Source organism: Myxocyprinus asiaticus, chromosome 11 (assembly GCF_019703515.2).
Source record: "Myxocyprinus asiaticus isolate MX2 ecotype Aquarium Trade chromosome 11, UBuf_Myxa_2, whole genome shotgun sequence".
NCBI lineage: Eukaryota > Metazoa > Chordata > Actinopteri > Cypriniformes > Catostomidae > Myxocyprinus > Myxocyprinus asiaticus.
The window spans coordinates 51,805,994-51,820,880 of record NC_059354.1 but is presented as its reverse complement, the minus strand read 5'-3'; the positions used below and the strand labels follow the sequence as shown (position 1 = coordinate 51,820,880).

The 14,887-nt window shown below is 39.0% G+C and overlaps 1 protein-coding gene across 6 annotated transcripts in view; it reads left to right on the top strand.

Annotated features, from left to right (window-relative positions):
• LOC127448227 (R3H domain-containing protein 1-like) overlaps window positions 1–14,542 on the top strand; it is a 38,079-nt gene extending 23,537 nt beyond the window's left edge. Inside the window, exons 17-27 of one of the 6 annotated variants that reach the window (XM_051710604.1) lie at window positions 687–788; window positions 1,737–1,988; window positions 2,208–2,343; window positions 7,270–7,397; window positions 7,467–7,579; window positions 10,086–10,189; window positions 12,802–12,893; window positions 12,978–13,092; window positions 13,169–13,248; window positions 13,458–13,542; window positions 13,636–14,542. In XM_051710604.1, the coding sequence (XP_051566564.1) occupies window positions 687–788; window positions 1,737–1,988; window positions 2,208–2,343; window positions 7,270–7,397; window positions 7,467–7,579; window positions 10,086–10,189; window positions 12,802–12,893; window positions 12,978–13,092; window positions 13,169–13,248; window positions 13,458–13,542; window positions 13,636–13,826 (1,398 nt within the window). In that variant the 3' untranslated portion in view covers window positions 13,827–14,542. Of the gene's footprint in view, window positions 1–686; window positions 789–1,736; window positions 1,989–2,207; window positions 2,344–7,269; window positions 7,398–7,466; window positions 7,580–10,085; window positions 10,190–12,271; window positions 12,412–12,801; window positions 12,894–12,977; window positions 13,093–13,168; window positions 13,249–13,457; window positions 13,543–13,635 lie in introns of those variants that run through there. The other 5 variants (XM_051710606.1, XM_051710605.1, XR_007898486.1 and 2 more) reach the window with 5 other exon arrangements.
• The last annotated feature ends 345 nt before the right edge of the window (window positions 14,543–14,887 follow it).

Below are 14,887 nucleotides of genomic sequence, written 5' to 3'. Positions count from 1 at the left end.
CTTTGTGTCTGTTTCTCTTCCTGTGTTTGTCTGTTTCCTCTTCTGCTGTGTGTCTGTTTCCTCTTCTGCTGTGTGTCTGTTTCCTCTTCCCCTATATATTTCCTCTTTTTCGTCTGTGTTTGTTTCCTCTTCCTGTGTGTATTTCCTCTTCCTTAAATGTGTCCGTTTCATCTTCTGTGTGTCTGTATCCATTTCCTCATCTGTGTCTGTTTCCTCTTCCTCTTTGTGTCTGTTTCTCTTCCTGTGTTTGTCTGTTTCCTCTTCCTCTTTGTGTCTGTTTCCTTTTCTGCTGTGTGTCTGTTTCTCTTCCTGTATTTGTCTGTTTTCTCTTCCCCTATGTATTTCCTCTTCTTCGTCTGTGTCTGTTTCCTCATCCTGTGTGTCTGTTTCCTCATCCTGTGTGTCTGTTTCCTCATCCTGTGTGTCTGTTTCCTCATCCTGTGTGTCTGTTTCCTCTTCTGCTGCGTGTCTGTTTCTCTTCCTGTGTTTGTCTGTTTTCTCTTCCCCTGTGTATTTCCTCTTCTTCGTCTGTGTCTGTTTCCTCATCCTGTGTGTCTGTTTCCATTTCCTTGTCTGTGTCTGTTTCCTCTTCCTTTGCCTCTTTCTTCTTCCTCTGCTGTGTGTCTGTTTCCTCTTCCTCGTCTGTGTATGTTTCCTCTTCCTTCCCTGTATATTCGTGTCTTCAGCCTCTCTGGTCTGTTCAGACGTCTGCTCTTCCCGTCCAGCACTCGACAGCGTCTTACCCACCACAGATCCTCTCAGTGTCTCCTAATCAACACTATACTGTGGTACCTACATCTCTCTCTCTCTCTCTCTCTCTCTCCTTACCTCTATGTCATGCAGTACATTTAGTCTATGTGGACGCTTTTGCCTGCATCTCGCCATTTGTCACATGCAGTCTAGCTATTTGTTCCTATTAGATTGCTGTCAGTAGCACGTGTGAAGTGAGTCGCAGTAGATGCGCTCGGCTGCAGACTATGTAAATGTAGTATGCAGTAAGTACTGCAGTCATGTTTACTATTTGAATGAGTTTGTTGCACTGCTCTAATAACCTCTATTTCTTAACCTCCCTCTGCTGTAAATATCCCTTAATGACTCATTAAAAGTGTGGGAAATGCTTTTGAATAATTAATGCAGAAGCAGATGTTGGAATTAATATTCTATGAATAGAAAAGTAGCAAGTCTCTTCCCCTTTATAATGGGGCAAAAAAGCAAAGTAATACAGACAAGTACATTTAGTTACAGCAAGGCCAGAAAGACTCTATGGAAGCACACAGACATGAGTGCTTGCCAAGTGCATTGCAAGAATTCAGTCTCGTTATACCTAAACCATATTTTTCTTGTATTACTCTTATGCTATCAAACCTCAGTACTCAATTAGACCTTCAAATGTTTATACCAATCAAACTGGATGTAGCTAGCTATAAAAAATGTCGACAGCTTAATTGTCTTTAACTAGCTTTCATAGCTCAGATTGCTCCGCCATGACAGCAGTCGATCTGAAGGAGAAAGACTAATGACCAACACCCCTTGTGGCAATGCTGAGAATGTTGTGAAAATTGTGATCAGACACGTTTTGGAGTGCAACAAGTTCGAACAAGTCAAGCTTTTGGAGTGTAAAGCGTTTGTGTTGAAGTATGTTACAGGTCTTAGAGTGAGTGGAGACCGTGAAATGTGTTGACAGTAGTGTACAGATGAAGCTGCTCACCGTGTGTGTGTGTGTGTGTGTGTTCCAGCCACAGGATAATCTAAGTGGTCAGTTTAGTCACATGACTCTGGTGCGGCAGCCCTCAGGGGATGCTCGTGATGCTCACACCGTTGTTTACCCCTCACCTGTGACACTCCAAAGCCCCACGCCACTGCCACAGCAGCAGGCTGGTTACATGGTGCCCTCGCCCAGACAGACTGTACCCACATCTGCATTTCCTGCGACAGCCACAGTCAACCAGCCCATCATACAGCCGCAGCAGAGCTACATGCATCCGCAGGTGAGGTGTGTGTGTGTGTGTTTGCAAAACACAAGAGAGCTTAAAGCTGCAGTGTGTCATTTCTGTGCCTCTAACGGCAACCAACAGAAATGTAGAAATTCTGAAGCAAAAATAATGAACACTCCACCCATCCTCTATTGGTCCGTCAAACCGGTAACCTTGCTGTTATCATGTCAGTTGTTTTGTGTGACAGTCGTTTGTGTGTGTGTGTGTTCACAGATGGCAGCGTGTTATTGCTCATCCAGTCAGTACTCTGTGTGTGGGCATCAGTATCGTCCGGCGGGCAGCGTACAGTACAGCAACACTCACAGTCAAACGATACCCCCATCATCACACACACCTGCCCAGCAGACAGGTAACTGCATACGTTGCACACTATGGTTGACAGTAGCTGGATTGCCATCCACATACTGTATTTCTATTCTAATTTTGGGATATCACATAAATGCTGGATGGAAACACCAAGAACAATGTTTCTAAAATGCACATAAAAAATGTATACGCTCACTTGAGGTGGATGCAGTTTGCATTCGGCAAGAAGACATACACTTCAATTAAGATGAAAACACATTTACTGAATAGATGAGCATCAAAAACATGGCTCAGAGCATATCATCAATACCATCACATGGCGTCTGAAGTGTTGCTCCGGTTATTCTGAAATGCCAGACACAAAGTCTGTCATGAACATCATTTGCTATATTACCTCCCAGAACTATGTGCTTTCGTTCCAAGACGTGAAACATGAAGTTTGTCACTGGTTTTGTAACAAATACAAAAACATGTTAACACACATATTGTTTATGTCTTGTGTCTATACTTTTGAAACAGTGAGTATTTTAATGTTTACAGATTGACCCCATTGACTTCCATTGTAAGTGTCTCACTGGAACACACATTTGTGCTTTTATTAAAGAAAAGGAGGAACGAGTCAAAAATTAATTTTTGTTGTAATCGACATTATGACACAAATGAGCTGTACTTGTATTAAACCTGGAATATTCCTTTTAAACAGTACAAACTGTTGAACAGACTGTACATCTATCGCTCACAGCCTCTTTTTCAATAGTGAAACATTTAACATGCCGTCCTCTCTGATGAAAGTCTGTTAAGTGCAGTCAGAACCAGAACTGATTCCCATCACGGATGTACACGCATCCACATCTGTTTACAATAGAATGGGCAAATAAAGGTGAAAACCAGCATTGTAACACTCATCATTTCTCTCAGTACTTTGTTGTCTCGGGTTACTCTCTTGTGTTGCGCACACACAGTGATTGTCGCAGGTAATGGGCGATCAACACTCGAAGCTGTTGAAGATTTACAGTTTGTAAAGGTGAGACGCCGTTTGATGTTATTCTGGATCTTTACTGTGGTACTCATCGGCGCTGGTGCTGCGGTCGGTCAGAGCGGCTGAATGCGGGGCCGAGGCACTGTCTGAGACACACTAGAATTCTCACAGTGAACCGGTCTCTTTTCCAGCCCCTCACTCCTCCTCGAACCCCTCCCGTGACATCACCATGACATCACACCTCCGCAGGACTGAGCTGCGTTTTATTCATCTATCGGTGAGGTCACGTGATCAGTGGTGTGGTGTTCAGAATCAGTCTTCAGTTTGATGTTCACACAACATTAACTTCTCTGCTCTGCTGGCATGTCCGTGGACGAGGATTGAAGTTTGTTTTAAATGTAATAGTCTCTGGATAGTCATTTGTAATACCATTTGAATGCTGAGAATCTGAATTTTTCCCAGAACTCCATCACTTTTGTATTTGTTACAAAAAGTAACAAGACCTGAAAATATCCATGTCGCAGAAAGCGCCACCCTGTTGTTATGTAGGAAGATGAATATAAAAGATTTTCAAGTAGCACTAAAGCACAAGTTGTGTGTGTATGTGTTATATATATATATATATATATATATATTAAAAAAACTAATATTTTGTGCCGTTTACTTTGTTTTCATAACACCACAGTTCAATAATTATCAAAAGAAAGTCAAATGCCTTAAGCATAAGTCTTTATTTTCCATTTAAAGGGACATTTTTGTTGCAGCATTTGATGGCATGTCTCATGTCTGCTCCGGTCACTGCTTCTGGAAGCCCCAAGTAGCCACAAACTCTGTATCAGCTCTTATCGTAGGCTGTTTGCTTCAAAATGAGCCATTTTTCTCTCTTCTGTGAGCTTGCTTGGTTTAATAATCCAAACTTTTGTCAAAATGAGCAGTCCAGAAGAAAAAGCATGATAAATAAATAATCTAAAAAATATGTTGCCGACTATTGATGATGAAATGTAGCTGGGGTCCTCTAAGATGTGTATCTCGGCTTTCAAACAACACCTAGATTAAGCTTATAGTCCACTCAGAGGCCGAGATATTCAACAAAACAATTGGGAAGGTGTGTGGGATCACAAAATAGACTACATGGCGAGTGCTCGGTTGCGTTTCAGCTCCACCTGCGTTTCAGATCTGTATATTGTGATGGAAGGTGATGGAAGGTGATAGAGGAACATGTCTTTTGCCTAGTGCTTGCTGCCATCTAGTGGAATGAAATGAGACTTCTTATCGGCACATTGAGCAAACGGAGCCTAAATCACAGACTTTCAAAGACAGGGTAAAAATAAATGTTCAGCATACTGTAGGATTGTAAAAGTATAATATTATTTACGAATTATTGGAATCTTTTTTTTTTTTTTTATTATTATTTTGTCAAATTTGACCAATATTTTGCAACTAGTCAACGGGTGAGCTTTTAAATTTGGCAGGTGGCAGCTAAAATATGTAGCAGAGCTGAAGAGGTTAAGACATTATTGTCTGTATTTGAATAAAATATTGAAAATATGCCACCCTTTTGTGGGTCAGGTGATGGCAGTGTGCAGAATATCTTGGTATGAGTCATTTAATATCACAATATTGAAAGTCATTTTTGCTGTAAGTCCAATGAAAGATTGTTTTATATCTGAATATAGAATAAAGAACCATGTAACAAAAATACGTCATCTCCTGAAACCTTGAAACCGGCTCGACCTGTGAAGTGACTTTGAAACGCTCATTGTATAGAACATTTTCTCTTCTGGTGTACCTGCTCATTCAGCCACAGCGGAGAGTGTTTAATATTATATTCCCATCATGCTCTGCTGCTAAGTGGAGGTGAGAGAATAGAGCTAAAAATATCCTACCTCTTCGCTGCGGGCCGCCCGCTTCCTTTGTCCCACTTCTGCTCTCATCTGCGCTAAATTGATTGCATCCCTTTGGCCAAACGCCAGCAGAAATTGAAAATGCCCCCCCGCTGTGAGTGTGTTAGAGAGCGTCGTGGGGTGGTGATTCCCTCCACATGATAACCTTGACACCAATGCAAATTATCCCGCTCATAATGGGCCTGTGAGAGCATTCGCAGCGCCCCGTATGCCACCTGAGTGGGCGCTGGTGTAAATTACTGTCTTTTCTTATACCTACATGTTGCCACTTTTAAAGACGTAACATGTAGAGGTGCTTCTGCAGTCATTATGTAAGCGATTGTGCACTTACTCTGATAATGAGACGAGATTTAATGACTCTGGCATTGTGCGATCATCAGTGATTTTAAGCATGTAGCTGGCAAGGCTGTTATCAGCTCTTAGTTCTGTTATAAATGACAACATGAATGAATCGCTCAGAACAGCACTGCTGTGAAACAATGAACTTAAAATAAGAAACTTGCATAATTTCTATTCACTGTGTAATGATTTAGTCTTGATGTTTAAACGTTCAGACATCATGGGTGTGCCGTCTGAAGTCTCGAGGTCTGTTGTCTGTCATTGTAATTAGCTTCTACAGTCGAGACTTTTTATTAATTAAAATATGTAACCTCATTTACATGAGTCAATGATGTCATGAGTGTAATCAGCTCTAGTTCAGTGTGTGTCTTGTGTTTGTTGTAGTGCCTGTAGAAATGGATTTTGTCAGTAGATATGATGCAATCTCTAGTGAGGATGGCCGATATAATGCTGATGTATTATATTTTAATCATTACAGGCATACTCAAAATTGCAAACTCAAACTTATTTAACAATATTCTCAATATTCACTTAATGTATGTAAAACAAATACACAGCTTGCTCAGAATTCATAAAAAAATGTAATGCATTTTACAGAGAATTTTTTTTAAATTGTGCATAAAAAGTAGTTTACTCAATAATCACTTAAATGAACGTATAAAATACACAATCAAAATGTACTCAATGTATACAATATTAACTCTCTCAAATATAAAATACACAATTTACTGTGAGGAAAACAATTTACTCAAATTATGACTCAAAATTAATGTTAAAAATACAGTTTACTCAAAATTCACTTTCAAATAAATGTAAAAAAAATAGTTTATTTTTTAATATTTAAAATATATATATATATATATATATACACTGTGTGTGTGTGTATGTGTGTGTGTATATATATATATATATATATATATACACTGTGTGTGTGTGTGTGTGTATGTGTGTGTGTATATATATATATATATATATATATATATATATATTTTTTTTTTTTTTTAAAGTACAGTTTACCTAAAATTCACTTTCAAATAAATGTAAAAAAAAAAAATATTTTTAATATAAAAAAATAAATAATTTTTTTATATTTTCTAAATATGTGAAAATGCCAAATTTACTCAATTCACTCAAAAATAAAAGTACAGTTTACTCAAAATTAACTTTCAAATAAATGTGAAAAATTATATTATTTTTTTATATATTGTGAAAATGCAAAATGTACTCAATTCACTCAGAAAAAGCGCAGTTTACTTAAAATTCACTCAGATGCTAGTAAAAACACAATCCTCAAAATTCACTTAGATGTTTGTAAAATAATCAGTTTACTCAAAATGAACTCGATGTACGTGTTAAATATATTGTGCAGCATCTGTTGCCAGGGCCGTGTGTTTGGGAATGAACACTTCTGTTAATCGATCAAGCGAGCTCATACTGATAATCTCAAAATAACCAAAAACTGTTTGATTAATCGTCCTGTCTAATATATCATTTCATCACTAGTTTGATGTGATTTCGATTCTTTATGTATTTCATGTCAAACAAGTAAACTAAACGCTCGTCCTTCTCTTTCAGTCACAGAACTAACATCAGTTTTGATGATGTCACTGTTCAATAATAGCAGTACTGTGACACAGTGATGCTCAAGCTGTTGTTCATCTGTCACCTGCGTTCTGTTCGGTGTTGTGCTGTTGAATCGTACACATTGTGATGTTGTTCAGTCATATGTTTGTGTGTGTCTCTTCAGGTTATCAAACTGTAATGTCAAATCAACAGAGTTATCAGAACGTCCTCCAGCAGCCTCCGAATCAACCACTGATCAACAGTCCACACAGCAGTATGATGCTGCAGTGCCCATCAGTGCCCTCGTATCAGGTGAACACTCGTTATATATCAGTTATAATCAAGCTGCATGTGTCGTGAGCTGATGAGTGTCTGTCGCAGGTGTCGATGCCTCCAGCAGTGCAGCAGCCTGTAATGAGCTCTGCGCAGGTGCCTGCATCCAACATACAGGTGTATTACAGTATTATACCACCCAGCCAGCACAACAACAGCAGGTATTTCATTTAGATTTATTACTCCATTTACAGTCGGATTGTTGTTGTGTAATAGTGACTCCAGATTAATAAACTTTACTCTATTATAAACTGCATGAATTAAATCAAATGAAATAAAGAATCCAGTGGGTTTAAAAATAATAAAACTATTGCATACCTGCGTAAAGATTCCCGCCATTCCATCTGTTGACCGAAAGATCACTCTTATTGCTCTACTTTGTTCAAATAAAATACCATCCTTTGTGTATACTGCTTGAAAGTTGAGATATGACAGAAAATTAAATGCATTTTTACTCTGTTTACTGCTTTAACCATGAGGTCTTTTCAGCATTACATGTGCAGAAATAAATGGACAAATATAACCATATCTGTTAATGACAGAATATAAATAAAGAGAGAAATAAACAACGGATATAACACAACACTGTTCCATTCTCCCTAGCAGAGCCTGGCAATATTAACATTTTTGAGCAGAAAAGACACATTTTTCATTTTGAATTAACACAAAATGGTAAACAAACAGGAAAAAAAAAAGATTTTTAAATGTAGTGATATAATAGTGAAATAATATAACCAGCCCTGCTACAAAAACATAAATGTAAAATGACCAGAAACTGGAATTTGCAAAGTGCTGAAATTAAAGCAAGATGTATCAATTAATCCTGCTACATGAGAGCAAATAGTCTTCAATGACAAGAACTAATATTTTTTGTCTAATTTTCTGTTAAAAATACCTAAACATCCTCAAAACAAGAAGAAATGAATGCAGAAGCACAACTGTGAAACATATTAAAGGGACAGTTCACCTAAAAATGAAAATGCTGTCATCATTTACTCACCCTCATGCCATCCCAGATGTGTGTGACTTTCTTTCTTCTGCAGAACACAAATGAAGATTTTTAGAAGAATATTTCAGGCTGTAGGCTCATACAATGCAAGTGAATGGTGACCAGAACTTGAAGCTCCAAAAGCACATAAATGCAGCATAAAAGTAATCCATAAGACTCCAGTGGCTTACTCCATGTCTTCAGAAGTGATATGATAGGTGTGGGTGAGAAACAGATCAATATTTAATGCTTTGTTTACTATAAATTGTCCTCCCTGCTCAGTCAATCTCCACTTTAAATTCACTTCCACATTCTTTTGTTTTTGGTGATTCACATTCTTCGTCCATATTGCCATCTACTGGGCAGGAAGTAGAATTGATAGTAAAAAAGGACTTAAATATTGATCTGTTTCTCACACACACCTATCATATCACTTCAGAAGACATGGAGTAAGCCACTGGAGTCTTATGGATTACTTTTATGCTGCCTTTATGTGCTTTATTGAGCTTCAAAGTTCTGGTCACCATTCACTTGCATTGTATGGACCTACAGAGCTGAAATATTCTTCTAAAAATCTTCATTTGTGTTCTGCAGAAGAAAGAAAGTCAAACACATCTGGGATGACATGAGGGTGAGTAAATGATGAGAGAATTTTCATTTTTGGGTGAACTGTCCCTTTAAATCTTGTTTTCAGAGAAATCTAAATTTGTTGGTGTTTATGTTTGTAACAAGAAAAAACTATTTGCCAGTGGGGGGGGGGGACATGGCAAACTTTTGTTAGATTTTTTGAAAACAAGAATATGATATTTTGTTTCTGGAGTAAATGGATCTCGTTTTAAGAATGTTTAGATGTTTTCAGTGGAATCAAGACAAAAATACTCGGCAAGTAAATGATTTTCTGCTGTGTGGAGTCCTGCTGTGACCCACAGGGTGTAAAAACCAGTGAAACAAGTAAATTCAGGAAGATTTTAATGCATTTCTGATGATAAATGTTCATATACTTCCCTTACTGTGCAAATGATATTATGACTGATTTAAGCCTCTGCTTCAAACAGCGATGGAGATGTAAAATAGCTCGAGCTGTATGAGTTAACCAGGTCAGTTTCACCTGCGGTTGACTTGTGCTGTGTAAAACCGGCAGGAAGAGGTCGCTCGCTGCCGCTCTTGTGTCTCGAGGGACGTTGACTTTAGTAGGTCACGATCAACATGATTTATAAGGGCAGAAATCCAGCGGTCTTAATATAACACATGGAGTCCCGTGAGGAGAGACATCTCATTGCAGCACATCCTTCATGTGAACGCATCACACACTACAGCAGCTGCATTCAAGCCGCAGTCCATACTGATGCCACAGCACTGTTTTCTGCACTGTAATGCATCAGTATTCCATATGTGTGCACACACACATATTATATATGCTCTTACTTACTCAAGTTGGTGCTGATGTTTCAGTGATTCACTTGACATCTATACTATAACATTAATATTTGATGAAGAAACAACATTGACGTAAACTATAGCAAGTTTAACACATGAACATTGAGAGATGACTTGAAATTCTGTGAGTTGTACATCTATTTAGACTCAATAAGTGCCTGAAAAACGTGTAGCTCAAGATGTGTTTGACAGTCAGTTGTATCTGATTGTGTTTGCATGTGTGTGTGTGTGTGTCTCTACAGCTCATCGGTGGGGTTTTTACCCCCTGCTGGGGCAGAACAGATGCCGTTCCCCCGCACGTCACCCCACTGCAGCTCGCAACAGATTCCCGCTCAGCAGTGCTCAAGTACGGAAGCCCACAAGTGACCAATATACAGACTTTTATCCTCTGCAACTTTTCACTTGTAGCAAGTTTTGAACCATTAACAAAATCATCAAAAACATCAGAAATGTATAAGAAAAAAAAAAAGATGCCAGAATGGTCAACAGCAGGTTTGCAGATTAGCTCAAAATATGAATCACTCAGTAGGGGCTCGAACAGGGACTAAAAACTAAATATTTTTCATTTCGATTCATTCAGAGCAGAAATAGTATTTTTTTGTTCCAGTTCAGAAGTTTTGCAGCCTCTTCAGATTGTAACCGCTTAGAACAAAATAAAAGAACGGTTAATAATGTTCTTTTTAAAGTGACAGTACTCTGTAATAAAGGGGTGGGTGAAGTATAGTGTTGCCAGATCTCACAAGAGAAACAAGCGACCTGCTCTGGAAAAACAAGCCCAAAATAAGCCACATGACTCACCAAAATAAGCAAAAATAAGCAATTACTCTTTTCACTGTGTGGTGAATTTATCAGCACAGAAATCATAAAAACATACAGTTAAGTTTAATTTTAATTACAGATCTGCTTCTGAGTTAAAACCCGACAGCATCAGATCTGTATTAATGCATCATATCTAAGAATAATTCAGTGAAGAAACAACTGAGAAATGAACTTTTGACCTCTAATAATGTTTTCTTGTATCTGGATTAGTCGTGCATGTACAGTGTATGTAGTAATTATACATAGTTGATAAAAAGGTCTTCATTCACAGAATGTTTCATCCACAACGGGCAATTAGGCAAAGAAATGTGTGATGCAGCAGTTTCCTTCAGGATTAAAGCACACGTTTCATTTTTTGGGCTACAGGAAGTGGTGTAGTTCCAAAAATGTACTGTGGTAAACCCTTTGACCTTTAGTTTCATGAAAACATTATCACAACGAAATTAACCGGTTATAACCCGTAACCAGCATTTCAAAATTACGTTTTTGATGACGGAACAATTGAAAATCACTTTGTTTTCGGTTACGTTCTGCCAAAAAAAACAAAAATGTCATTTTTGGTTTTCGTTTTAGTTCCTTGAACCGTGTTTATTCCTGAATGTGGGTTTATATTCACTGATTAACTTGTAAAGAGCGTTGATTAATTTTGGATTGCAGACAGACATTTGATGAAAACAAGCTGCTTGATGCTGTTAATTGTTTGTTTAATAATAATATATCTCAAATATTTGATGGTTCTCACTCCGTAGAACATGGGACTTGTGTGTTCACTGCTTTTAAAATCACTTTTAAACACTGCTCACCTTCTCTAAACCAGATCCACACTGTTCCTGATGCCTTCATTAATGTAAATCATGTCATGAACACACAATACAGTCGTCGGTCTGTTCTGTGGCGTCCGCAGGAACCAGAACACCTTATTCATTATCTGTAAACACGGCTCTGATGCTTCTCATTGTGTGACTTTCAGCGTCAGGTATAAACGTGTTCATTTAAACGACTCTCTGCTCCCAACAACCCCATTATTCAAGAGATATGAGCTGCTAATTAAAAACTGTTTCCTGCCTTGCTTCCCTTGCGGTTATGATGGTCTTTAAGAAGGTCTTCACGGGTGCTTCAGTTCTCATTTGCTGTTTATGTGTCGTGTGTTAATGTGAATGAATTCTCGCTGTGGCGTCTTTAAGAACTCATTAAAAGAAGAGGAGAAACACCCTCATATACTGAAATTACATGTCTGTTCCTCTAGAATGATCCGGCTAAACTGGATTGATTTAGTTTGTTATGGCCCGTCCAGAATGTTTAAATATGTTTCATAGTGCCTGAATGATGATTTTGTTCTTCAGTATTATTTTAGTTTAGCAGCAGTTTATATCTTTCTATTATTACTTTCTCATTATTGACGTTATACCACGTGATTTCTCTGAATCTGAAAATAATTCGGTCAAACCCGTCTGTCACAGGACAGATCAGAATCTAAGAGACACGATTTCACTCATAACTCAATTTTGACTAAATGTAGTTACTGCATTTTGCCTTTGAACAGCAGAATAGGACTTCTAGAGTTCAACATGGGACGTTATAAATGACAATTTTTGTTTTTATTTTCCAGTAAAAATATCTAAAACATCCTTCAAACAAGAACAAATTGCAGCAGAATGGCATGAGGATATTAAGTGTTGTTTTCAGAGAAATCTCACACAGTTTGGTGGAGTTCATGCTTAAGACAAGAAAACAATATTTGCCAATGAGGTAAGAAAAATAAACTTCACTTCCCTTTGAATCGAGTTTTTATTTCTTACTCCACTGGCAAACTAGAAAACAAGACAAAAATACTCAGTAAGTAAATTATATTTGCAGAGTTTTTTTAATATCATCAACATGTTTCATATAATGTTCTTATTTCATAAGTAATTCTTTGCACATACATTGCATCATATCTCCTGCAGTGAATGCAGATAATATACCTCACTCCACTTTACAACAATGAAGAAAATAAGACACACAGTTCACTTTGTCATTGTGACAGGATGTTGCTCTCAGCTGCTTTGTGTGTACTTTGTCTGTGTTTTGCATTTATTGTATTTAAAGGGACAGTTCAGTTTGTGTATCTGGAGGGATCATGTCATTGTGTGTGTACAGGTGTGCCGCCTGCTCCTCCTGCTGGTGGTGTGGTGATGATGCAGCTGGCACAGTGGAAACACAATAAACACTACAGCTCAGAACACACACAAGTAAGAGTTCACTGTACAGATGTACTGATGCCTCCTGTATTGCTGCTCGTCCAGTCAGAACTGACTTTGGTTTAACTGTCACAGCTGTGCAGCTCGTCCTCCTCCCCACCCCCCGACCCGACCGGTGTGAAGAACAGCCGCCCGCTCCACGCTCTTCCCATCATGCCTCAGTTCTCCAGATCATTCGTCTGTGGACAGGGTGAGTTGCACTGAACGGTGTGATGAAGTTTGACACGAGCGAGTGTTTTCAGTTGTTGTATGTTGATGTGTGTCAGGTGACGCGCGGTGTCCTCTGCTGGGTCAGACGCTGCAGTACAGCGCTCGCATGCCACCGCCCACACTGACCAGTCATCAGGTGACTCCACCAATCAGCTTTCACATTCAACGTGAAAAGATGCTTCAGCTCTCACATGTGTCCAAATATTTAAACAACTGGGAAAATTTTAGTTTAACATTTGTGTTAAAGAAAGGAAGTAATGTTGTTACCGTACTAGATATTCAGACTGATATTGTGTTCATAGCAGGAAGTAAATGTCCGTGTTTTCTTCTTCCCGTCTCATGTAGAGTTCTGTGGGAATACGTCACGCCGGTCGAGGCAGAAGGCCGCACAGGAAAGCGCTCTCTACAGATCTCAGTGTAGGTGAAGCAGGTAACGACTGGACCCCAGGTTCGCCCGTGCATTAATGCGGCCGTGTGTACAAGTGTGTGTCCTGGGTTGATTTTGTGTGTGTGTGTCTGGCAGGGATGGGCCGTATGTTGGAGGTGAGGGATCGGCCCACAGACACCGTGACTCTGCTGACTGATGTGTGTGCGGCCGGAGCTTCAGTCACGAGTCCCACGACCACCAAGACAAATACTGCGACCTCTGACATCATCCTGCTGACGTTCCCCTCCACACAGGCGTCACAGAATGCCCTCCTGACTCATAGCTGACCTCTGACCCCATTTACAGTATCTCCGGGGGCACTCTTCACCCGGTTACGTGAATGCGTTTAAAGAGACAAACGCAGCTGTTCTCTCATTGGACAATTGACTGAAACGTATGAACAGCAGCCGGAACTTGTCATTTTTTTTATTTAAAATATCTGCTGTTCTTTTGCCATCTGCGATTTATTGTCAGTTTTCCATCACTTCTTCACCAGCTGTCGACTCTCGGTACGGGTGTCATGATGTGCCTTCAGTCCCATGAACGAACATGACAAACACAGCGTGCTCCTTTCTGTCAATCATTTATAAAGTAGCTGTAAAATTCACTCGACGACTCTGTGTGTGAATAGACGCATGCAAGAGCGACAGCTTTGGGATTTTAATTTAAGACGTTTCAGAAAATGACTCCACGGCTCATCAGATCTTCCCGTGACACATTTTAATAACTTGTGTTTTTTGTCTTCACGTGTCTAATCTTTTACTGTTTTACGGGGGAAAATAAAAAGAGAATAAGATGACAAAAAGAGTAACAACAGTTTGCACATTTATACATCTCAGTGTATATAAATAAATCTATTTTTCTTTTTTCGTGTAAGAGTATGTGTTGAGTCTGAAAGACTGCATTTTCGTTTGTTTGACAGCCAATAAATGTTTACATCAAATGATCTACTTTATCAAAAACAGACTCGGGGAATTTCAATATAAAATTGACTGTTGTTGGCTCTCTCTGCGTCTGTTATTTATCTCTATTTATTATTGAATATTTCTTAGCATTACAGAATGGTTTGTGGATTTTCATCTCGCTGTGATTTCGGTCGATGGCCGCTGCTATTCATCTCAATTCTGCTGTTATTGGCCCATTTGTCTGATGTTTTAACCTGCCGCTCACCTCACCTGTCCACACGCACCACACTTCATCTAGATTTGTCTCTAGTTTCCTCCTCCAGTAATGTCAAAGTCATTTGGCAAAAGAAAGATCCGTCCCACCTGCTGGTGCTCTTATTGCACTTGAGGGAGCTGAAGATGCTGCAGTGGTTTATAATGAATGGCTTTATCTTCAGCATCAC